This window comes from Aedes aegypti, chromosome 3 (assembly GCF_002204515.2).
Source record: "Aedes aegypti strain LVP_AGWG chromosome 3, AaegL5.0 Primary Assembly, whole genome shotgun sequence".
Taxonomy (NCBI): Eukaryota; Metazoa; Arthropoda; class Insecta; order Diptera; family Culicidae; genus Aedes; species Aedes aegypti.
This window is the reverse complement of record NC_035109.1, coordinates 116127539-116153809: the sequence shown is the minus strand read 5'-3', so window position 1 is coordinate 116153809 and position 26271 is coordinate 116127539. Positions and strand designations below refer to the sequence as shown.

The 26271-nt window shown below is 37.8% G+C and overlaps 1 protein-coding gene across 2 annotated transcripts in view; it reads right to left on the bottom strand.

Moving 5' to 3' along the window:
* The window catches only part of LOC5564337 (GTPase-activating Rap/Ran-GAP domain-like protein 3), a 469292-nt gene that overhangs the window by 30677 nt on the left and 412344 nt on the right, over positions 1 to 26271 (bottom strand). For both annotated transcript variants that reach the window (XM_021851565.1, XM_021851566.1), the window contains 4 exons: positions 22951 to 23182; positions 12158 to 12256; positions 11842 to 11945; positions 437 to 551 (listed from right to left, as the gene is read on the bottom strand). In XM_021851565.1, the coding sequence (XP_021707257.1) occupies positions 437 to 551; positions 11842 to 11945; positions 12158 to 12256; positions 22951 to 23182 (550 nt within the window). The remainder of the gene's footprint in view (positions 1 to 436; positions 552 to 11841; positions 11946 to 12157; positions 12257 to 22950; positions 23183 to 26271) is intronic.

Here is a 26271-nt window from a genome sequence, read left to right as displayed (position 1 = left end):
CGATATTTGAAAACGATAGAGATCTTCCAATCAAATCAATAGCATTCCAATTCTTATTTGCTTCCCAATTAGCACAAGCTCGGTTGTAATCCTGCTTGCGTCATCGAAATTCCACCCTTCACTCAGGAAATTCTATTCTGGCTACGGAATCGTATCACCATTAATGTAGAACAAACATTTCCAAATCCGCAGCAGCCCACATCACATTCTTCCGAAGAAACAGCGCAACAACCATGCTAAGGGACTGTCCATAAAACACGTTGTTACTTGTGGTAGGAGGGAGGGCTGGCTAGGACCATGTTCGATACAAATTCCAAAAATTTGTATGAACAAAAAGCCACGGGGGGAGGGTGTCTGGAATACTGATCACGTGATTTCTGGACTATCCCCAACCCTGAAAACGAAAGGCACTTCAGTGCGCCGAGTGTTTACTTACGTGTAAATTGACTTTTAATGTTGTTCGGATTGAACTCCGGCTCCTCGCCGTTCGGGCCCTCGTCCACGAAGATGATATTGACGATGTCGTTTCCGATGTGTCGTTTGCGTTCCACCTATTTGTGTACAGGTAGGTTGTGTCCACCAGGAATCCAATTGATGCCCAGTCACCGGAAAAGATAAGGGAATAATGTGGCGGCTGTTAGAATTTATGCGGGGTAGTTTTGCTCATCGATTCTGAGAGGGTTGAGATAGTAATGCGTTTTCGAAACAGGCTATGTTTGTCTAGGGTCGTCAAAATGGCTAGTGTTGGGTTGATCGGCGTTACAAACGAATGGATTTTGTCTTTGTCTAGGCCACTTACAGAAAGGAAAAGTAATCAATGACTCTGGGATAATGGATTAATAAAATTCTGTATGTGTATAACAGAAATTTGTTAAAAAATGTTCAGTTATAAAATATTGAAATTATAAGATGAAAAAAGGTATTCAAAACAATTAAACACAGAAGTTTCAGTTTTCCGTTAGAAAATACTTCTTATGACAAATTAAAAGATTCATGTAGAGCGATCAGTAGATGAATTCTTGAATTTCTCATTAGAAGTATTGTTACCGGAAAACAGAATCCTCTGTTTTAGAATTTCCCCCATTTTTTCTGATTTACGAATTGAATTTTGAACAAAAAAGAGAGCATCTCTCACTTATCGCACTCTGTAAGAATCATGATCCGCAGCACATCATGAGAGTCTGTTCATCATCTTCTGCTACAACTATATTTAAATCGGAAGGATAACAGTCCACGATAAAACCTACCTAAACAAGCTTCAAAACTGGGAACAGTATTGCTATTGGATGTTTTTGGATTGTTTATCACGCTCGTAAAATACAACACATAGGATAGATTACCAATTATTGCACACCACCCAATTTTTGCAAACTTGTCAATATTCGGGGAATACTACACTGATGCAATGAATTGAAACCCTAATATTAATGCTAAACACTAATGAATACTAGATATCAAATTATTATTTGTGTAACAGTCATTTATATCGTATCAATATTAAAGATTCTAATTTGTGTGAGTGTAGAATCTTGTATGAAGACATTGATCATATTGTAGTTCAATGTTCAAGATATATTTTACCGAGAGAAAAATTATTTAACAATATATCAATTTTGGTCATCCAATTTCTATTTGTATTCGGGATATATTGGGTACAAAGTACTACCCTATACTTAAACTTTTATATCAATTTTTAATTGAGATCTCATGTATTGTTTGATACTCGTTTTTTTGTATTTTTTTTTTAATTTTAAGATAACAAGATGATGTTTGGATACCAAGATGATGTTTAGTAAACCCCCTCCCTCATCCCATTTTTCAAGATATCAATACACACTAAAATCTACATTATATTGCAGTATATGGCTCTGTTATGGTTTTTGTTTTACCGTATGAGCCTTTAGTTTTTGTTTTGTTTTTGTTTTGTAACGTTATTAGAAAAGATAAAGAGGTTTTGTACCTTTTTGAGAAAGATTTCGAAAGGAAATCACTCAAAGGGGGTTTTCCTTCTTTCAAAGTTATTGGGTAAAATAAATACATAATAATACTAATGAATACTGCATTCCAGCTACCAGCAGTTTGTTTCTAACTAAAATGTTCAATGTACTTAAAGCGAGATTAAACTATCGTGTGCAGCGCAACACAAGTAGCACCCTTATTGTTGCGTCATGAGCCAAATATTTCCCGCCATAAAATAGCTTCTTTCAAAGCCAAATCCAAATGGATTTCAATTTGTTTTTTCAACGAAAATAGAGATTTATGTTATGGTTTCATAATGAGAGGTGAACCTATTAGAAATACTTAGTTTTTCTTTGTAAATTATCAAGCGTTTATTAATTGGCGCACCGCAAGCAGCTGTAGTCTAATTCATTGGCTATGGAGTAAATGCAATGCCCACTGCTGCTGCCAGCAATGCCCAGCAGTGCAACCATAACTGAACCGTTGAACATTGATAACTGGGAGAAGTCAACGGCTAGGAGAAAGCTATCATTGTCAATCCGTAGACAAAGAAGGTGCGAAATATTGAAGTTGTTGAATTTTATTGCATTTTGCAAATACTTTCAGTTTCAAGATTATATCTAAATTCGAGCTTAAATCTAACTTTCTAAACCTAAGTGTATCACAGTGTTCTCACAGTCGGTTATTTATTACAGTAAGTTGCACTTAATCTAAAAGTAAACTATTTCTAACCTAAATTCAAACACAGATTGTAACTTAAACACGAGGGAAACAAAATTAAAATCACATAAATTAGGCTCCAAGACCGATAATTGTGAGTATGGAAACTTATTATAAAACTTAAACAAATGAGAAAATAAATTTTCAGCTTAAAACTGTCGTCACACCCTAATTCCTGGAGTTTTGTGAGCTGCTATTAGAAATCAGCAAGAACCCCTTTGTTCTCTGAACACCCACTGTTACAGAATATAAACAAAACTGACAGAACAAAATGCAGGTTTTAACTCCTACTAGCTTTTTCTTTGGTAAAATCATTGTTTCAACGAATTATAATGCAAGCTCGTCGTAATTTGTTAACTTTATTGTTTGGAATGCTATATCACGGCGTCTTCAATTACACTAGCCAGTCAACTCCAGGCAGAACTAAAAAAAGTGTGCAATAATTGGGCTCAAAGTATACAATAATAGTATGGGGGTGTTTTCGAAGTGTGCAATAATTGAGTTTTGGCAAGGGTTCATGAAAGTGGAAAAAAGTCAATAAAATCAATTAAAAAGCACAACAATCGATGAGTAATCTGATTGCCGAATATATTTGCTGGTTTTGAGCGAAATCCAGTTTAATTTTAAGGGATTCTGGCATATTTAACAGCCAAATTACTGACGCTGCTTCCTTAACTGTGCAATAATTGGCAATTTGTCCTACCCCCAATAGTAAAAACAGAGAGAAATGAGTTTTATTTATCTTTGAGGCTCTCGCTCGCTGCTGTTTTTTATCAAGCTTGTTTCAATTTGCAAGACATTTTTGATCATGGACATATACAGATGAGATATTTTTCTTCGCTTGCTTTGATGTTGCATCAAAATCAAATGAGAACGAATTCTGCAATGCCTGCTCCAGACGCTTGTTTTACTAGAATAAATAAAATCCATATGTATATGTCACATAAGTTCCTTTAAAGATTTCTGCTAGAATTTTGTCATATTTTTTTCCAACGCAATAATTTATCAAGGAGCTGGTCCAAAACTTAAAAACTAAAAAATAACGTCGCTAGCCACGTTCTTACCGTTGTCGGGGAAGGGAAGAAATGTTAGTATGACATCCATTGTTACCTGAGGGATGCTGTCTCGAACATTTAGGTCATTCAATTTGAACACAATTTTTTCTACCAGTGCTTACCGTTGCTTGTTTGCTTGCATCGCAGGAAACCATTTTTAACCCGTATAGGCCTGAGTAAATGAAAAATTACTGAAACTCTCACCGCTCAGTGATTAATTAACGGATTTAAATTATTTTTTGTCAGTATACTGGCACACATATCTAGTTTCTAAAAGAGGCCAAAGCATTTCGGGAATGTTCTTGTGTCCGGAGTTATTCAGGTAGGTTACTGGTTCATGTCGGCTTAAAAGAGTGCTGTTCTTCTGCGCTCCTGGAGGTAGGCAAATTTCATGTAACACATAATTTCCTGAATCGGCTATAATGTGGCCACTACATCAAGAAATTTAAAGAAAAACACATCAGCGTAAACCTTTTGATAAACGATTGAATTGGATAGCCTTGTACCCTGCATTTGTTTAACCCTTGAAATAACCATTTTGGGTTCCCAGGGTGCCTCAAATTTACGACAAAGTGGCCAGTTTGTATCTAAACATATGTGTCTAGCCCATGGGAACATATTTAAGTGAATTATTATGTTTGATCTCTACTGTTAGAGAATTGAAACGGTTTAGTATCCAACAAATCTATATCCGGTTCTTTAGGGCATTAAGCCAGAGTGGCCACATCCAGTACATTCTAAACGGTGCTTACCTCTTCATTCATAATGTTAAACATCACATCTTAATGATTTATGCAAATTAAAATGATTGCCATTGCAAATAAATAAAGACAACTTGGCGTGTCCCAAAAAATAGCCCTTTTTACCCGACCTGACCTAGTGACCCACCAGAATATATCCGACCACAGGAATACTCCTGAGATCTTTTGGCCACCTTTAAAAGGTAGATATGTGGACCAGCACACTGAAAAAAAAATTTGAATCCGTTAACTATTCGCTGGGTGGTTAGGGGTTTTAGTATTTTTGCTTTCATACGGGTTAAGGTGCACACCCCGAATAACACACATGTTATAATTGATAATAATGATAATAATTACAGTTAATATGCATCAATTATAACATGTGTGTTCCTTGGGGCTTAAAATACTTTACACTAAGCTACTGAAATTTGATGGGAGCAATGAGTCCAATGAGTGACCATATATTAGTATAGAGCCATTCTATGAAAAACCGATCTAGTAGGTCACCGAATTCCGTGAAAAGTTGCTATTTCGTTCCTTATCTGAAATGGGGCTCTGCACTGTTTTGATTTTGCATGTGATTTTGACGTTTACTGGCCTTGTTGTTTAGTAATTCATGAAGGAGAAAAAGAGAGAGACAGATTTTTGTGCAGAGACTCATAAGGATACACGTGTTTTTGGATTTTTTGATTAGAGTGACCATTTCCGAAATAAGGTGACCAGAAAAATCGCGTCCTCGTAATTTTTTTTTCAAATTACACTGTTCGACAAAAAAAGTCGATCTGCCCCCAATAGCCCTATTTAGCACGAGACATGAAAAATGAACCATATGTATTGGAGTTCAATTTCAATTGTCCCTAATTACAGGTTCCCTCGGGGACATCCGGTGGTCCCGGAAGTAGTCACTGTAGTCAACTATCCATTTTGAGTCTACAGTTGCCCTATTAACGACAAGACATGAAGAATTAGCCGTCGCATGATATGCTTTGGTGTCAAAGTCGAAATGTCCCCTATGTAAGGTTCCCCCGGGGCACTTGGCGGCGCCATGAGTGGCCAAATCTGTACAAGACTCATTTTCAATTTATAATAGGGTATTTAATGATAAGCTAGGGAGAAAACAATATTGCGCGACATATTTTGAGTGAATAAATTGTTTGATCTCAATTTGGATCCACTACCGGCACCAATTCCGGGGAAATGGCCATATATTGGTGGTTTCTGGACCGATATTAATACTTGGCGCACCAATCGCATCAGAATTTGAACTTCTATCTTCATGTGTAGTAAAATTTTGATTTTTTAGCCGAGACCTTTGCTAAAAACACATCATAGTTTTACTGCATAAGACGTGCTTCCGGAAATCTGGATTATCACCGGTATCCGGCGGTCATAGTTCATCTCTGTGGATGCACCTCAAAACTAGATTAGTTGACCCGTCCATTACTTCTTAAAGAATTGAAATCGGTCAATTTTTGTCAAAGTTACAGCATTCCAAATTTGGCCCAATTTTTCCTGTTCCAGTTATTTTGACAACCCCCTGTATATCAAATATTCCACCATTTGTGATACTTTAAAAATGGGGAGGGTACAAAATAAGGGGGGAGAGCTCCCTGCAAATCTTATTACAACTCTTCATATTGTATTTGAAGTTGAAAACATTATATGGCACATGAATTCCATTGTCCTGAATATAAAACACTGTGTCGGTTTATTGATTAGATTAGATTTTTAAATAAAAAATGCTAAAAGTTCAAGTATATTTTAAAAATGATCTGGGGCAGACACGAACATTCTGAAAACGCCAATATTTTTGTTTATTTTTATACTTTCAAGCCTGGGGTGTCCGGTCTCTGTGCATTCAGATCGACTTTTTTTGTCGAACAGTGTTATTAATTATGAACCGGTTGACCGATTTTCAATTTTCTTTGACAAAATAAAAGCTCAAGATTTTGACTTTTCGAAAAATATATATAATTTCACTAAAATTGTTTTATTTTTGCATGGAAAACAAATCAAAATATTCCGTTTTTTTCGTGTTTTAAAGGCCTCGGGACCAAAGGGGCCATTTCTGTTTTCATTTTTGCTTGAAAGTTCAGACAATTTTACGTTTACTGTCAAGTTTTCAGCGACTTATGTTTTTTAGTTTTCGATATATATTTTTTTGAAAATAAAAATCAGTCATTTTTTTTCGGCACACACTGTAGGTCTCAGCGCATTAGATTTGTTATTTAAAAAAAATCATGTGTTTTGAACAGCTCAACCGATTTTCAATCATTTTCAATGGAAGGAAAGCTTAAGATTTCAACTTTTCAAAATATAAAACTCTGGATTTTTTTTAAATGAAAATATATAAAAATGTACACGTTTTAAATTTATATATTTTGACATATAAAAATAAAATTCAGAGTTTTATATTTATTCTGTAAAGTCTGAGAAATCTTAAGCTTTCATTCTGTAAAAAATATTGGAAATTGGTTGAGCTGTTCAAAAGTTATGATGATGAAAAAATAAAAAATCTAATGCGCTGAGACCTACAGTGTGTGCCGATAAAAAATGATTGATTTTTTATTTTCAAAATAATATCTCAAAAACTTAAAGACACTGAACTTTCAAGAAAAAACGAGAACAGCAATATGCCCTTTGGTCCCAAGGCCTTCAAAACACGAAAAAACGGAAAATTTTCTTTTGTTATGTAAACAATTTTTTTTTTGAAAAGTCAAATTTTTTAGCTTTCATTTCGTCCATGAAAAGTAAAAATCGGTTATGCGGTTCAAAAGTTATGTTTTTTTTTTAAATAAAAATTTTGCAAAGTCGCGATTTTTCTGGTTATTTTATTTCGGAAATGGTCTGATCAAAAAATCCAATAACACATGTATCCTTATTTCGGATAAGGAACTAAATAGCAAATTGTCATGGAATTCAGTAACCCATTAGATTGGTTTTTCATGGACTGGCTGTATAAATATATTTTACAAAAGTTCTGAACATATTACGCATCAATAAAATCAAGTCAAACGTTTCTTCAACAGTTGATTGTTTCTGTGCCACATAAAATGTATAACGTTTTATACGGTGGTGAAATAATGACCGCACACTTCTTGGCATACTCGGATCGTTTAGATAATTTGAGCTTGACAGCAGCCTGGCTGCTTGTTGATATCCAGTTCGCACATCCAGATTGTTACTAGAGACCGAGATAACCTCTGCATGTCCGTGGTTGTCATGGGAAGGAGTTTTGTTAGTGGGGATGGTTCATAGCTGCATGATCAGGATCCACCTTGGTAAATGATGCGATTTATGTAACCTCAGTTCAGATCACCTATCAGTACTGTAAAGACAACATGAACATACAGTAAGTCGACACTTTTAGCGTCGAACCATTCAAAGGTTATTTTTTATAATGATAAGCATCAGGTAAAAGGGAATAACATGCCCACCGTTGTCATGATGATGATGATGGATGATGATGATGATACTTTTCATAATATACTGTACATTTAAATAAAAGCATGAAAAGAGCTCACCGAATTGATCATCCATCCTTGATTGAGCAGCTGTAGTTACAATAATCAGCATGCTCATTTCATACACTTGAAAATATTATGAAGGAATTCATGAAATATTCTTTGAAAGAATAGCTGCAAATTTTGTTATGGAAATCGTTTTAAAGTTACTACAGTACTGTGGAGATTCAGAATTTAGCCGGAAAAGGAATCACCCTTGACGTGATGTTCGCACAACTTACCCAGTCGAGTGTCAGGTCACAAGTGATCCAGAATGAATATGTATCTGGTATGTCAGTGGCATTTGTGCTTTACTCAGGGATGTCAACATAGACAAGGTGACAGAGTTTCTTACAGCTCAATTCACCAGACCGATTACCCTAAAAAAAGCAATCTATACCTCACAAGTACATCCTGAACAAATTTTTGAAGGTTCTTCTATAGTAATGATTGAAGATTTACTAGTAGGTTTGTTGTTGAACAAATGCCAAAAAAGTATATTGAGGAATCTCTAGGTCGAATCCTCGAAGTAATTCCACATAGAGTCTGAGGATTGTCGAGCATCTGAGACAAATTCTGCTATAAAAGTTCCAGGAGGGATTTATAGTAAGACAACTTGTAGTTTTGCTGGTAAGATCCTTAACAGATCCTTACAAGGTACTTGTTTTCAGAATTTTAATGCCTAACGTTTCAGACAGGTGTAATAGTCTGCCACTTACTTAAATGATCGACCATCAGTGTCAATATCATCCGCGAAGCAAACAAATTGACTGGAATTACTGAAAATCGTTCCTCGGCTGTTATATTCAGCTCTCCACATAGCACTTTCTTTGGCGATATTGAATAATAGTCACGATAGTCAATCACATTGTAGTAGCCCACGGCAAAACTCAAACGAGTTTGTGCGTTCTTCGTACAGTTTTGTTCACCGTGGGCGCCGTATCAATCTTGTAAGCTTCCTGGGGAACAGTTTTCTCAGGTGCATCCCACTCGAGTTCAGATTGGGTACCACTTTTAGTACTGCAATTGATCCCTTACTGCAAAACGTACCCAAGTTTTACAGATCGCAGTACACTTTTCACGGCATTCTAAATTTTGCTCCATTACCTTATGTGTCATTACATTTTGAACAACTGTAAGAGACATGGAGGTCTTTATTTCGTCTTCAGTTTTCTGTTCAAAGTATAACCCAGAATAGAGCATACAAAATAAATCATTCTGTATGATTCCTTAGCGCTATCGAGCGTCGGAAGCCCTTTACTTCCGAACGGTGGGTGAAGAATACGCTTCCGCAACTTCAATAATTTTAAATAAATCAAAATATGTTGCCCTTTCATGATTCTCATTCCGGACGCTTCCTCACTTTTGCCTCATATTCCGGACACTTTGAATCGAATTCCGGACAGCTCATGATAATGATTAATGGAACAGTCAAATCATCAATCGAAATCGTTAAACCACCAAAGAGACATTTAAGGTAGTTAGGCATTATTAATTTTCAAAGATATTTATGGAAAAAGTTTACTAAAACGAGCCTTGAAATTGAGAACTTTTGAACAGCAAAAAATGAAACATTTCGCGTGAAATGTTTCCCATACATAGTAGAGTGTCCGGAATTTGAAGCTGTCCGTAATATGAATCAAAACGGTATAACTTTACCCGATCGATACTATTATATGAAACATTGCAATTGTAACATGGATGTTAAACAGCTGTCAACGAAGCTGGTTTAATAACTTCACTCTAGTCTGTTTATTACAGAGATGTTTTGTGTTGCTATTAGTTTTCTATTTACTTAATTTAGAATTGCTGAATCCAATGCCGTTTTTAAAAATATCATGGCATGTCTAGTTTTTGAAATATTGGCTGCTAAAAACGCATTACTTAACAATGCATTTCAACTTGCATGCAAGTTTACCTGCTTGTATGGCGATTTCCTAACTTAATGGACCACATAATTCGAACTTTATGTTTTAAAGAATACTTATCAACAAATAATTTATAATACTTTAGATACTCAAAATCTGTTCATTATGCTTTAAAAAATATTGTTGCTTGCTCTATAAGATAAAGGGTAAATTGAGTATAAGACTGCAGCCATATTGAAAAAATCAATTGAACCGAACTTTCATCTACAATTCAAACCAAACTATATCCTACATGAAACATCCTATCTTGTATGCTTGTTGGATTAGATCACTGAAATGTTTTATAAATCATAGTTTAATTTAATGTGAACATTAATAAATCTAGTTGATTGCGCGTTAACCGTGGCCAACTCCGGTCGGGTCCGGGTGGACTGTATTTTCGGATGAAAGGAACAACACCACTGATTCTGCTAGTCCAATATGCGCCACTTCTTTATTCTCACTATTTCACTACTGTTCACTATTTACACTACTTTACTTCGGCACACTTTTTATTTGGTTAAACTTCACGATTCGAATATATACTCGCGGTGGTTGAAACAATACTGACTCACATGGTGAAGAGGTCACGTATTTATATGAATGCGTTCGTATTCTAGAAGTATTGAAAATTCTCATTCTCGAAGGTTCTGGAACAGCACTCACTGACGGAACTCACAGGCAAGCATGGGAAACATTCACTCGAATATTGCATTTCTCTCGCTCACATCCACAAGCGGTCAAGAGCGAGATTGCCGTTTCTCCGACCAAGCTGAGTATTTCCAATGCGCTTTCTTCTTGTTTGCCGAGCGACAAGTTAGACAAAAACGGCAACAAAATGATTCACTACCGACTCCTTGTGCCGAAGCCATCCGATTGCTGTAGCGAATGATTCTTTACATTCCGATTCCGCACGAGTGGCATTCGTATTTGAGAGCTGAAGAGCGTTCACTGGCTGGTGATACACAAGGCGAAATGTTTTAGTGAACGCAAAATCTGTACATTTCGCAGGAAGCTTTCAGTGATCGAATGGCGAACGCGTTCTTTCGTGTCTCCAATTTATCTCCAGTTTATCTCAATCGTTAACGATTCGTCGGGATTGCGCTCACCCTAGAAGCGTTCGGCAGTCATTGAACATTCGGTGGCAGCAGATACTTTGCAGATATTTTATCGGTAGCGTTCGGGTGAGTGAGTGAATTTTCCCATGCTTGCTCACAGGAACTCTCGTTGTGGATATACTCACTCAAAGGGAACTCACGGCATTTGAGTCCCTGTTGATAACTCACATGGTACTCACGCTCACTGTTAATACTCGTGCACTCACGAATAACTTTCTGCGTGATGGTGTACCAATACGGATTATATCTGAATGTTAGAAATATCGTTCCTTTTCAACACACTTTTTGCAATGTTGAGTTGAACTGAAATCAGTAGCTTTTATACGTTTATGTAATAAATTGTGTTTTCGTACAAGTTACTAAAAATTAAATGAAGATTCTGTTCTAGTCAAAGACTTTTTGAACAGACTTCTGAAACAAATAGTGCTGTTCAAATTCCGATACTCTGAATAAGTACGAAAAAAAAGGTTTCACAGTCATTGACTATGAAATTTCCTCTAATACACTAAGCTGACTAACCGGTGTCATTCCAGCTGGAATATAAGAAGAATAAACGTTCAGTAAATTTTATTGCGAATCTAGTATTTGTTCCTGTTCGGGATGAAAATAAGCGAACCTATGTAACAAACTGGAAGAGTTTACTCTGTATGGCATAATGGTCTGCGAACGCCAAAGCAGAAGCGTCTAAATGGGGCTACGGTTGTCTCTCCTAATGAAACAAATCGATGAAACGTGGTGTCAACGGCGAAATGAGGAAAAAAACCAGTCCAATGCTGGGAACCATTTGTAATCGAGATGGGGAAATGGGGAAAATAGAACAAATGAATTATCTCACTCACCTGCTGCCGATTATCACGGCTGAATGGTAGCAGCGTTGATACGTGGAACATAATCTCGTGGCCTTCGTACAAAGTGTAGATTGAATATTTTCCTGTCATGTCACCTATTTACAGATAAAGAGAAGAAAGCATGTAAGTCTATCTGATCAACGAAGTATGAATCAGAAAAATGGTAAAGTATCGCAAACAGACTCTGATTTACAAATAGACTTCGTCGAAACACGAGCTCCCGTTTTTGTCTTCATCAATGTCTTGTAGCCTAAAATCTGTTTGGATCACATGATACATATATTTTAATATCATTGGATATACCCACCTTTCACGTCCAACCCTCCGCGGTATCGTTCCCAATCCTTCAGTCGCACTTTCTCTCCCAGTAGAGTCAGAAATTCGTCAAAGTCAGCGCTCCCGTATTCTAGGAAACGAACACAAGATAAAGAAAAGCAACACAAAATTGAATATTGATTAGACTTTCACCGTCCCTGATGTACGGGCTGGTGCCTATTTTTCCTAGCTTTACTTCAACAAGTAACAGTTACAGTATGGGAACGGCACAGCCAACGTTAGCTTTTGCACGGCATACAGTATGGCCCACAAAAAATGCGAATATAATTACGAACTGTAACCCACATACGTTATTTGAATTGTTTTCGTATGTGATTTTTGATTACTGTAGTATATTTTGATATGACTTCACAGTAGCCCAGAAAATATGGGTAGGATTTTAACAACAAGAATAATAGTTTTTTTGCCGAACAAATATTTCATTATTTCAGTATTTTTCTTGAGGATTTAATTGGCTTCTGATTTCTTTTTTTCGAAGATTTAGATTATTTTCAAAAGAGCTAGAAGCCAGGATCAAATTGAGATATTTTGTATTTTTTCTTAATTGAGTAAAACGTTTTCCATTCTTTAAGGAGATACTGACATATAATTTTTATAGCAAGATCGCGAATGCGTTGAAATTGCCTTCTGCTCATATTTTTAGACTGATCAAGAGTTCATAGGTAGGTAGGTTTTGATCATAATCAAAATCAGCGTGAGTAACCAGTTGGATACAAAGGTGACTAAAGTCGGTTTAGACCAAATCAATCGTAGGAGCATTTCTAGAAGAGGAAAAACAAGTAGGGCTATCTGGGGGGAAATATATCATGAGGAGCACTCATCAAATGAAATCCTACCATTGAAATTACTTTGCGAATTATTTCATGGGCGATGTTTTGCATTAAATACACCAATGACAACAATGATTTGGGGCCCAGATAGCCGTAGCGGTAAACGCGCAGCTATTTAGCATGACCAAGCTGAGGGTAGTGGGTTCGAATCCCACCGGTCGAGGATCTTTTCGGGTTGGAAATTTTCTCGACTTCCCAGGGCATAGAGTATCTTCGTACCTGCCACACGATATACACATGCAAAATGGTCATTGGCATAGTAAGCTCTCAGTTAATAACTGTGGAAGTGCTCATAAGAACACTAAGCTGAGAAGCAGGCTCTGTCCCAGTGGGGACGTAACGCCAGAAAGAAGAAGAAGAAGACAACAATTTTTGGTTTATTGCGAGTCAATTCCCACAAGTCAGTTTGTAAGCAAATTAACTTGTTGCCCATTGCATTGAAAAGTCAAATAGGCAGCTATGAAATTATTTTAACCAAGCTGTGTTTCAACAGAAACACCCAAAGTTGTAACGACCATAGGATTAATTTATGTTTAGTTCAATGTTTTTCGTATGCTTCAAAACATTAGTTCATTTAGATAGTTAGACATATTGAACCAGTCTAAGGTAAACAATTTCACTCTCTGCATGAACATTCATTCGAGTTCACGAGTAGCATCCTCCAAACCACATGCTAAATGAGTTCCGTCTGAAGCCAATCCGCACATGTTATGTGCCGCCCAAAAAGCGATAGCGCTTTATCCAGATTTGCCGCGCGTGCTTCTGCACATTGACCCCCTAAGAAATGCATTCAAGGGATATTGAACTTACCCGAATGGTTCGCCTCTCTTTAGGTCGGAGATAGAGACGAGCCGTTTTGACGAAAGCCTTTCGGTGAAGAACAACCCTCTCCCCCTGACCAAGAATGTTTCGCGAGCATAGAAACGAGGAAATCTCAGATATTTCTCTCGGGAAATATTTCAGATTAGATAGCGAAGATAATATGCATCTCGCGACATATCTGAGGATTATCTGATTTTGACCGATCACTTCGTTCTGGCTAGTGGAAGAGGCAGGAGTAATCTATTTAAGTTGTTGCGCCGTGACGTGTGTTTGAAGTTAGTTGCTATCAATTGACAGTCAGTGCAAAGTTAGTGCAGAGAAGGAGATTTGTGTGCGAGTCAATTTGTGCAGGTTGTGGCCGTCTTGTGTACCATACACGTCACACCATTCCGTCCAGATTGCTTCTGACCCCACCGTCAGCTACGAGGTTTTTCCCGGGGATACGGAAACCGGAAGGGGGATTGCATCCGTCATTCGCACCCTAGATGAAAGGTAGCAGGCACCCAGGTTCACCAACGAATTGCGCCAAACCCGTAAGACCCTCCAAGAGTTTGCAAACCGTGAGTACGAAAATCATGCATGATTAGAGATAAGTCCATGCGCATGGCTCTGTTTTAACCCGCTACCGTAGCCTATGAGTCGGTAGCGTGGCTATTCGATTATTTTACGTGGTAAGGGTAGCCCGCGCTTGCGCTGGTAGTCACTACGAGCACGCACACACGCACACCATTCGAATGAACATCTAATCTAATCTAATCTAATCTAAGCACTTACACAGCCAATATTGAAAAGCATCCTGGAAATACCTAAAATTATTCAGGTATTTTCTTGTCAGCATTAATATTTGCAGAATATCAGCGATATGATACAAATATTAAAATGGCCAGGCCCACTGTGCAGACTTTGGGGTTGAATATAATTGAAAAAAATCATGGCGATCAGGTTATTCACGCATGAATAAACTGATAGCCTAAATATTTTCAACTAATTAAAGGATGAAACGGGGACAACCGTACCAACCGTTTTCAATTCAGGGTTATAGGTAAAGTCGTTGGGAGTGGCGTTGCTAAGATAGTTAATACACACTCCTTGTTGTTCTCTTGGGTTGGGACAAAGGCATTTCCTCCACATGTCCTGGCCCTAGAGCCTTAGTTTAAGCGCCTTTGCTCGCTCTCTGAAACGAGATAAAAAATTGTTTTGCCCCTCGTTATACACAAATCGCAACTGTCTCCCATAAATTTAAAAACAATTAAAGTATAGAAAAACAAATAAAGTTTAAAATGGAAATCTCTCACCAAATTCCTCAAGCAGCGTTTACAATCTGAAGGCATTGGTGCAGCTACAGAAGCCTTCTGATGAAGTTTAAACTGCAGCACCAGCAGTTGAACCTTTCTTTATAGGTAATTTCGGTCCCTTCTGTGGTTAGCTTCACTTCAACACTGAATTCAAATTCCAAGTAACTGCAACCGCGAGCCTTCGCAATCTTCATGACATTCAGCTCCAAAATTTACAGCCCATCTTTCATTTTTCGCTCACTCGTAACTGAAGACGGTAAAATCATATGCTTTCCTTTCAACTTCTATCGCACACTGCATTGAAAATTTCCGAACAAAGAAACTTATCGTACACGATTTATTACTTTTTTACTTGAGAAACGCCTAACTTCACTACAACTTCATGCTTGTACGCAACACGATTTTTCTTACGTTGATCGGCCGATTAGAAATTATCAGAGAACGAAAAAAATCGTGACAGAAAACGAAACGCAGCCAACCTCGCGCACAGCTTGCTGCGATCTCCCTGAAAAAAACAGACACAAATCCACACCATAGGCCAGGAGAAGTGGATGAACTTGTCATTCATTTTTCTGTCAAATCTCATACAAAATCTACTTTTTCTTTGACAGAAATTCACTCTAGGTGAACCACTTCCCCTGGCCTATTCGAATGAACATCTGCACATGAACACACAATCCAAGTGACGACGATAGAAAGATAGAAGGGAAAGCAGAGAGTAGGCCTAGGCTAGTGTAATGAAGATGCGAAGAGAGGGAGAATAAAATGAATTTATGTTATGCTGTTTATATGTTGTAGAGTAATGTAGGAAGAATAAATGTAGGCGAAAGTTATAGTAAAATTTATGTTGTTTAGTGTCGAATAGTGAAGAGTCGTCAATAAATGTTTGCGTAAAGATTTTGCATGTTAATTCGGTCGTAGTTTTTTTGTATTTAATTTATTTTACTTTACTGGGGCGGTTCCCCGAAACAACCGTTGATGCTCCCTATTTTTCCTCTGGTTAGATCGATGATTTGTCAGGTCGGCCAGTGATGAGAACCTAGCGAGTTAGTTTTGCGTTGTCGTTTCGTTCGTATGTTTCACGAAACCCCAAATCCTTTCCTTCCCTTTAATTGTTCTTCCCAAAGTTGGACGTCAGCCGACTCGTAGCTATCTTCGATCGGGAGTAATAAGATCCATTCCCTGCGGGTCTCTACGGCCGGGCAAGCCCTAAACTTGTAGGTGGTCTCCGAAAGGAGTGGCGCATAAGCCACCTTACTTAAATCCCGAAACGCGCAGGCTGGCGTGTTACAAAGTTTCAAAAACTTTAGTTTCAAATGACAAAAGAATTGATGTTCTGAAGGCATATTTATAATGATAACAATCGATCATTATCTTACGTGTTTCATAAAAACTTTGGTGTTGTAACTGCAAAAACAATCACATTTCTAAAATTTGGCACCCTCGTGACCCCAGTACAACCCGGAATATCTCCGGTATGGTACCGATTTCAGCATACATTTATGACAAAAAAAAACTAGTACCTTTTTAAAGTCAACTAAAGGTGGCTTCAAAAAAAAAAAAAGAATGGAAAATGGCGAAATGGAATCTATTTGAAAATACGATGTCGGAGGTGGGTAACGTAAAGGTTAATTTGAAATATAATTATTAGGCATTTTATTACCGTTAAGCATGTTCAAAAGTTTTCGATGACACATTGCATTTATATGCAGAAAAAGTTTTTCACCATCAACTAATTTTTTACTACGCTCAAGGGCTATAAGGCATTACGGAGCCAATGATGTATTATTATTCATGAAATATTACTATAGCCCAACTAGCTACCCGCTTCAGCTTTTCCGGCTAACTTTGTATTGCCGCAGAACTTCAACATCAATAGCTAAGTAATGCAGTATTGGCCAAACTATGACACTCTAGACCACTGTCAATATTTATGCAATCAAGACCGGAAAACCTGTAGGTAAAACAGTAGATTTGTGAAAAATCAAAATGCAGTAGTGTATGCTACAAATACATTACTGCATTTTGATTTTTCACAAATCTACTGTTTTACCTATAGGTTTTCCGGTCTTCTCAATTACACAAACTTGTAAGAGACTTTGATTAATATAATAGTGTAAGAATTGTATACATCAATCAACGACTTCTCAAGCCAACTAGTGAATAGAAAACCTCAATATTTGAAATACGCTTAAGAAAAGTAAACAATACCCGTTATTATTTGATTAGTATTGAATAAAAATCATGACACTTGCAGATCTTAGTTCTACATGTCTTCCTTAAAAATCAAAACTCTCTTGAGGTGATTCTATCGCTTAATTCCGAGATCTAAACCTTAACTCCAAAATTAAATTTAACCCAATTGGCATCACTCTGAACGCACTATTACGCTGAATGCTATTGTCCCGAACTTATAATTTCTTGAATGACATTGCCCCGGGATAATGGAATTCGAGGTTATACCATTCTACGAACTGGAACTCGAGGTGATGGTCTTTAGGTGAATGGTATTCGAGGTAATGGATGGGTAATGGCTAAGAGGTATAATTATGAAAAGATATAATATGTGGTCAAAACAGAGTTGCTCATGGATTTTGCGTAAACCCTAGATTTGGTTCCCGAAAAATCGTAAATTCAGCCATTCCATGAAAAACCGATCTAGTGAGTCACCGATTCCCGTGAAAATTATCCTTATCCGAAATAAGGATACCGTCGTTGGGGGTGAGAATGGGTCAAAAAGGGATATGTACGATTTATTTATTTAATAACTATCGCAATTTAACTCCAATAAACTTCAAATTTGGTGTGTATATACTTTAATGGTACATTAACAACTGTTCAAAAAATTAAAGAAAAATATTTATTCACAGCGGCACCACAAGTGAATGAAAAATGACCCAATCTCACCCCATAGAGGGGGTGACATTGGGTCACTGTAATTGAAATAACTTGTTTTTGAGAATATTATTGCAAAACCGTTCACAGCTGAAATATATTGATGAAATACGATGCAAACAAGACGAGAAGATATCTAAGATGTTTCACAGGTATGATAAACCCACTTAAGAGCACGATTATACCAAAAAATTGAAGAGCAATGGGAAAAATATGTAAATCCCACATTTATCGTCGAGTTTACATAAATTTTCTATTTTTTCCCTTAAATTTTCTTCAAAGTCTCATCCCCATTACCATAAAGCCTATTCAGTTTCCCCAAAGGTGTACTGAAACAGTGATTATTTTAAACCTTCACATTTAGTTAAATTTCGGTGCAACATTCTACGATCAATACATTTCACAGATTCGAATGGCATGACAAATGGTAAAGTGTCTTAAATAAAACATAAAAAAAATACATTTCAGGCAGATGTTGACGTCATAATCCCAGTCTTTCAGCGATCCAACTCATTTGTACTTTGGTGAGATGTTTCTATGTTTCTATGAAATCACTGATAAATAATTAAATTTCGAAAAAAAAAATCCACTTGATAAATTTTACGATATTGCTGCGCACGAAACACAGTTGCTGGTTTGAGAAGTTGTCAAAATGCGTTGCATTGCTCTTCAACGCACGGAATACTCAAGTAGACTTGTTTGATGTCTCAGAGATGTTGTATTTAGAAAGAACAAACACTTCTTTATGAAAAAAGAACCCCCGGCACCGTAAAATGTCAAAAAAGTGGACTTGCAATTTCATTTACTATCGTTCTTGCTTGACCCAATCTCACCCCCATTTTTGATGTTTAAGACACCGTACCGAAAAAAATTAAATTTTTGTGGAAAAATCAAATAGATTCCGGAAAATACGTATGAAGTGCAATGAAAAAAGACTTTCAACCTTCTACTAAAATAACGATAGACGTCATAGTACATGCGTGATACTTTGCACAGGAGAAATTTAATGTGGTAAATTTTATCTAGTTTCAACATACAAGTTTATTGGTAAAGTAAACGAAAACTACTATTTCTTAAAATGTATATTGTGATGAATTACATGTAATACTATGTTCCCTAACAAATGAATTATTAATTTTAGTAATATCAGCGTTATTAGCTGAAATATTTCATAAATCATAATTTTTCGTTTTGACCCAATCTCACCCCCTAGACCCATTGTCACCCCCATCGACGGTACACGTGTTTTTGGATTTTTTGATTAGAGTGACCATTTCCGAAATTAGGTGACCAGAAAAATCGCGATTTGCATTTTTTTTAATCATTACTTTTGAACCGCTTGACCGATTTTCAATTTTCTTCAACCCCAAGTCTGCACAGTGGGCCTGGTCATTTTAATATATGCAACATTAGAGTGGTTCAAAAAATCGTTTTTGCTCCACACCACTCATTCGATTATAGATCAAATTCTGAGTGTCCTCCCAAAATTTGAACTCATTTGGATGAAAACTGAGACTGCACAAGCCCTTTGAAGTATATATATGAATTACTATGGAAAAAGCAAGCAGTTCATTCAATCGGTCATAGTGTTTGCCCATGTGCTCTTGGGGATTAGAACTACGTTGATACTTTGAGATACAATAGTCAGCTACAACTTTACCGAAGACCGTTTTTAAATCGGACGCCCCAGTAATTAGTTATTGATTTTTGAATGAGTTGTAAAACTTTGGCTATAATTATTGGGCTGTTCTGCGGGCATCACTGGATATATGCAGTAAATCATAGTATGATTTGTGCGTGCTACCTTTCGCGCCATGTGCAGCAATGTTGCCTGTTCTGAAGTTTAGTGAGCACTGCTGAAGAATTTGGGACTGGATATAAATCAATAACTAATTACTGAGGCGTCCGATTTGAAAACGGTCTTCAGCAAAGTTGTAGCTGATGAATGTATCTCACAGTTTCAATGTAGTTCTAATCCTCAAGAGCAAATGGGCAAACACTATGACCGATTGAATGAATTGCTTGCTTTTCCCATAGAAATTCCCATATAAACTTCAAAGGACTTGTGCAGTCTCAGTTTTCATCCAAATGAGTTCTAATTTTGAGAGGACACTCAGAATTTGATCTAGAATCGAATGAGCGGTGTGGAGCAAAAACGATTTTTTGAACCACTCTAATGTAACACATTTTCGATATACTACAAACTTCCAGCATTTCCAGGATGCTTTTCAATATTGGCTGTTCAAGCGCTTAGAAAAGAAGAGAATTGAAAATAATATAATAGATTAGAAGGTTCGAAGCCAAAATTGTCAAGAACACAAATATGGAGAACCAATCATTCATTTAAGCTGAAAACTTGATCGATTTGTCATTTGATGTTGGTGACTAATCGATCAAGTTTTCAACTCAAACAGATGTTCGGTTTTCTAGATGCTGAAGATATTTTTTTTTCGACCTTCACTTTGATTCTATTTGAAACCTTTGATTCTAATCTTAATCGATTTATTTTATTTGATTAGCAAGCTTTTTTTTATTTTAGGCTCCAACTGTCACAATTCGGTGTCCAAATGAAACTTTATCTGGACAAACATTAGAAAAGGGCCCAAGAGGTCTCTTTTTCAGAAACGTTGCTATTGAGTCCGTTTTGATCCGCCCACGCAAACCAACAGCACTATCAGAAATATTAGTTTTAGCTCCATCTGATAGTTGTATTGGTGAGCGTGATCGAGTTGCAGTATACCCAACAGCGTCTTGCAAAGCCAATGTTTGCTAATGTCGATTTTTTCTAATGTTTGGATTTGCGTCAAATATTCCAAAATTCGAAAGAACGGCAAATTTCTTAGATTAGAAAATTTTCTAACTTTTGGTTTATTGTAATTCGTACAACTAAACGAGTTTCTGTAGCAAAATATATTTTTTGAAGCTTTTATTGAAATTTTAATATTTTAAAATTTTTATTTTAATATTTTATTAAATGGGTTAACCACACGATCAGAGCTCACGGATGATTTCATAAATTTGATAAAACTCTTGAAATATGCTTCAATAACATAGTATAAAAATGCAGATTTTTATTGAAGTTGTATGTCACTCAATTTTTTTATGGACGAGTATAAGTATCCCGATGAACTTTTCACACCTCGAAAGTTTCAAAATATTTAGTCGGGGATTATTAGATTTCTTCAACGTTAAGCGTTTTTTTCGTACTATTACTTTACTACTATGTTCGATCGAGATTTTGAAACCGTGTGTATAACACTCGAAAAAACGTCGAGAACATCATAAGGTTAAGATCTCGCGTTGAGTATCATACAGGCGTAACTGCAGAGATCGATTTTTCTTCGTCGATTTTTTCTTTGCATTGTCACATGGAATTCAAACGGTTTTCGAAACATTTTACGATTCAATGCTTTCTACTGAGTCAAAAATAGCAGTCGAAAACAGTCACCCGGCCAAGTAATTAGCTAAAGAGAAAAATAATGAAGAAAAATCAATTACTGCATTAACTCCCTTATGATACTGAACGCGAGAAATGAATAAATACCACCCCTTAATTTTAAATACCGTCATGCGGGGTGACATTGGTCCATAAGGGTGACTTTATTATGTTTTGCCGTTGCTACTAGTGATGAGATGCATCGAAAGCGGTCAAAGTCACCTTCTAGGCCCAATGCCACCCCGCACGGCGGTACCACAAATGAGGGTCCAAAACGCAAAGGGGTGTAAGTACAATTTTGGTCGGTTTTAAATTGAGTATACTGAAAAAATCTACTGTTTCTAAGCTTTCCAATGGTATTCTTAGGAGATTTTTCCGTCTAACAGAAAAATACATAATTCGTAAAATATTGGCTTGTTTTTACGAGTCCCATACAATTTGTAAGGAATGAAAAATTGCTGTGAAAGCTTCAAAGTTAATTTTTCCACAACTGTTTTTTTTGACACTTACACCCCTTTGCTTCTAACCCCCTTATAGCTAGACAAAATGACAGACGCCTTAAATTAAAACTCGATGGATGGATCGCAACCAACGAGTTACTAATTGATCAAATTTTCAGCGTGGTCGGTTATTTTGTTTCTTGTTGTACTTTTGAGAATTATTTTTGATATGGTCCAGTTAATAGCATATATCAAAGAAAAACGTTGGTTCCTTTACTGTACTAAAGGAATTGGCACACATTTTCATATCTGCCGCGAAACTCTTGTCAATATTTCGCGGAGCACTATATGAAAATCGCTGGTCTAAAGCATTGATTGCTTATTTCGATACAATTATCAACATTAACTATCTCACCCTTGGAGAAAGTGCGCATTCCAGAGAAACGTGCTTTCTTCTATTTTTGCCACGTTTAGTTATAATTTCAAATCCCTTTTTTTAGACGGAAGTTGTGAATTCAGAGATTCACCCTTCCTTTTGTTCGAAAAAAGACGTGACCTTCCAAGATTTTTTTTTAAGACCGCTAGCTTTCACTTACGGATCCAACGAAATATCGAAGGCACGGGTCCAAGCAAGGATCGTAAAGGGATCAATAGTAGAAAAAAAATAGTACTGAAAAGTACCGTTTTTTAGCACTGAGAAGTAATGTTTTATTGCTTTAGGTAATTTTCAAAACTTCCGAGAGCAGAACGAATTTACGTAGGCACAGCAGGAAGCGATGCGCACTGGAACGACCAACTAATTTTAGCATAACACTAGCGATCATTGGCATAAAATTTTAATTCTAACGATGTGTGCCGATGGTGGCCTGGTTTCAGCATAGTATAAGTTTTCCATTTTTATGGACCATTCTGTACTTCGAATTTCCGTCAAAACCACCTTGAGCTAACCTTTTGCATTTCGAAGGCGAGCAATTTTGAAATCCCTTTTTCCCATTGCAAGTGCCATTCATTAGAGCCCCTCCCCACCCACCTCGCACAGCACTTACCATTGCTCAGCATCTCGTCGTCCATCTTCTGGCCAGCCTTCATGTAGACGACGCCGAACTTGAAGTTCACCGAACCCTCCTGCTCCTCCAGCAGCAGCAAATCCTTCTGGATGTCGGCCGAAAAAACCTCCTTGGGAGATTTGCTTGCATCCATTAGTGCAAAATTGGACAGAATCTGCTTGACCGTCAATTTCTGCTGGGGGTTGTACGGCAGGGCAAGCTTTTGGGCACCCTGGATCCGATGGATGGCATCGACAGTGAAAACCAAGAAAATATGAAAGAGATAGCAGAAAAAAAGAACATAACAATTTTTACTGGCACGTAAGCGGGATTCATAATGTAAATAGATTGTATTTCATTTGTTATGGAAGCTTCCAGCGGTGGGGTCGGATTTAGTAATAATTAATTCGGTAAATTTCGGTCGGTGCGCAATGGCTGAAGCGAACCTTGCTGTTGTTATGAATATAGCGGCATGCTCCTATTTATTTGGTAGAACTTGAACTATAGTGAAAATTACTGAAAACGGGTTTCTGCAGCAGTTGATACAAATCGATAATAAATAGAAATAAAATTACATGCAATAAATGCAATGTTGTTAAAATTTCAAACGATCTAATAGTGCAATTGCAGATATAATACCAGAGCTATGGCAACACACAAGAGCTGGGAACAGCTTTTATAGGGATGGGCGTTATGCAGAGGAGCGTGATCGGGAGGCGGCCGATCACCGAAAGAATGTGCAAGTTGAGAAATAAAGGCCGATTTTTTAACTTAAGCATAATCAATGTGCGTGCACAGCCCACACTCCGAAGGCACTGATGAGGACAAGGACGATTTCTTGATTTATTTTCTGGAGAATTTCACAAGTAATTCATTCAAGAATTGTTTCAAAAATAAAACAATACGTTTCACTAGGAATATCTCTAGTAGGTCGTCTGGAAATTTACAACCAACGGGTCAACCTTAGCATGGTGTCACTGCTTGCAAACATCACCATGGGATCATGAGGCCACTATCTACAATGGGGGAGTCTATCGGCTTAGATGGGGGACCCACTAAAATGGAGAATTTCCAAAGCAATGCTGATACTATTGAGTTCAGCATAGCAGGAGTCGAGGACGCAAGCTCGAAGCAATGTGAGACACAAGAACTACAAGGGGGATTAAGGAACCAGAGTCCAGTGTACACAACGAAATCAAGCAGCAACGCTGCTCAAGGAAAAGGCACAAGTGCCGAAAAGGCACTGAAAAAGGTTACGGAGCAAGCAGCGGCTGACAAGCTTAGGACCCCGAAGATACGAGTTAACAAGCCTACGAAGAAGCGAGTCAAAGAGTCACCAGGAGAAGAGGACGATTAAAAAAAGCAGCGCAACGAGCAAGGAAAATGTGTGCCGAAAATGGACGAGAACGATGACGGATGGCAAACCGTCGTCGACGCCAAAGATTAAAAAAGATTCAGAAAGAGAAGATGGAGAAGGGGGACGACCGCAGCGAGAGTGGTCGAAAGGGGACTTTGTTAAGGCATACGACCAAACAAAGTACGCAGATATCGAAAAGTTACCTCGAACCTGAAGGACTTCGGTTAAAACGTGGTTAGAACGCGGCGCACCCTGAAAGGGAGATGCTGTTTTAGCTGAAGAGTGATCCTGCGATCAAGAGCTCGGCCTATCTGGAGTTAGTCCCAAAATCTCTGGCGTACGAGGCGGACGTAAGAGCACTTACTCAGAAAGCAGTTGTTGACTGCAGATTAGACTGGCCCAGCTCAGTATGGGAGAAAATTAAAGTTGTATGATTCCACGGGGCACCCCCCAGGATTATATTTTGGGGTTAGAGGAAGCCTTTCTGAAAAATTCAGCTCATTTGGTCGTTCCATGAGCTGGCGCATTTGAATTGAAGTTAATATGGGATTTTCAGCTCAAACATATGAGCGACAGCACATCATCTACTGTTTGGTTCAGGAAAATTGATGATCGCGCTCAATTGGACCCAGAATGTCAAAAACACTACTTGATATAATAGCGAAGAATATTGTAGAAGATTGTATCACGATCAAAATTAATAAAGTTGGTGTTTTAACCATCTGAAGTATATCATGCAATACTGCTTGTATTTATTCAACATAGCTTGGAGGTAACCACTAAGTGCATCATAGCCACCTATGACGCTGGGCGAGCTGAGGCACATATCGCATGCATATAAGTGACTGTACGGGAGAGCTGATCTAAGCCTAACTTTCAACAACCGAAAAAGTAATGAAAATGAGATTAATTCCAGATACAACCTTCTGCAATTATGTTCATTAGGGTATCAACTAGTGTATTTGTCATTCTGGGCTTATTTGAACGCGAACAATTAGTATACGGAACGAAACAGTGACAAAGGGTTAATTTTCAATATATTTGAGACGAATATCCCATACAAACTTCATAACGATTGCGCCAGCTGGTGGAGCAACCAATTGAGTTGAAATTTTGAGAGAGCGTTTTTCTTACCCTAAGGCTCATATCTAGGGGGTGCCCCGTTAAGTTTTACAACTTTTTTGTTTAAGGGCCAGTCTACTGCAGATATATGGACGAGAACAACCGTGGATGAGGTGAGTAAAGAGCTGCGTAAGCAATGCAGCTTTGGAGAGAAGACAATGGCAATCCGTCTGAGGAACTCGTACGAAGGCAAACTGTCAGCGACGATTTGGCTACCAGTTCGGCTAACAAATTGGTGGAGAAAGGCAAGATCAGAACTGGCTGGTCGATATGCACACTGAGACTCGTCACACGAGCAGATGGGCCACCGATGCGATACTTCAAGTGCATAAACTCGGCGGCGAGCTGTGAAGGTCCGGACAGAACCGAACTGTGCAGGAAATGTGGAGAAAGAGGTCACTTTGGGAAAGTCGGCAAGAATCGACCAAGATGCTCTCTGCATACCGAAGGAAGAAAACACCCATTCGACGGGCAGCTTCAGCAAAGCTAGACGTACGATTGTGCAACGAAAGCACCATTAGGACATCTCGGAAAGACGGACGGGAGTCGATCATCGACCTAACATTTTGTAGCCCATCACTGGCGGACAACATGAAATGGAGGATAAGCGAAGGCGATAGGCTACAGGATGGGCCAGCGAAATACTGCGGCAGTGTAGAGAAACACAATTGGCGTCCGGCAGTGGAAAACGAAGGCTTTCGACAAAGATTTCTTCGTTGAGGTACTTCGCACTGACAGCGATGCCCTGAATTTGGATGTGGTAAGACTGACAACATAGATGGCTTGCCTTAAAGTCAGGAGCCGTTTCCACAGAACAAGCAAAGGAGAAGTCAAAAAGGAGC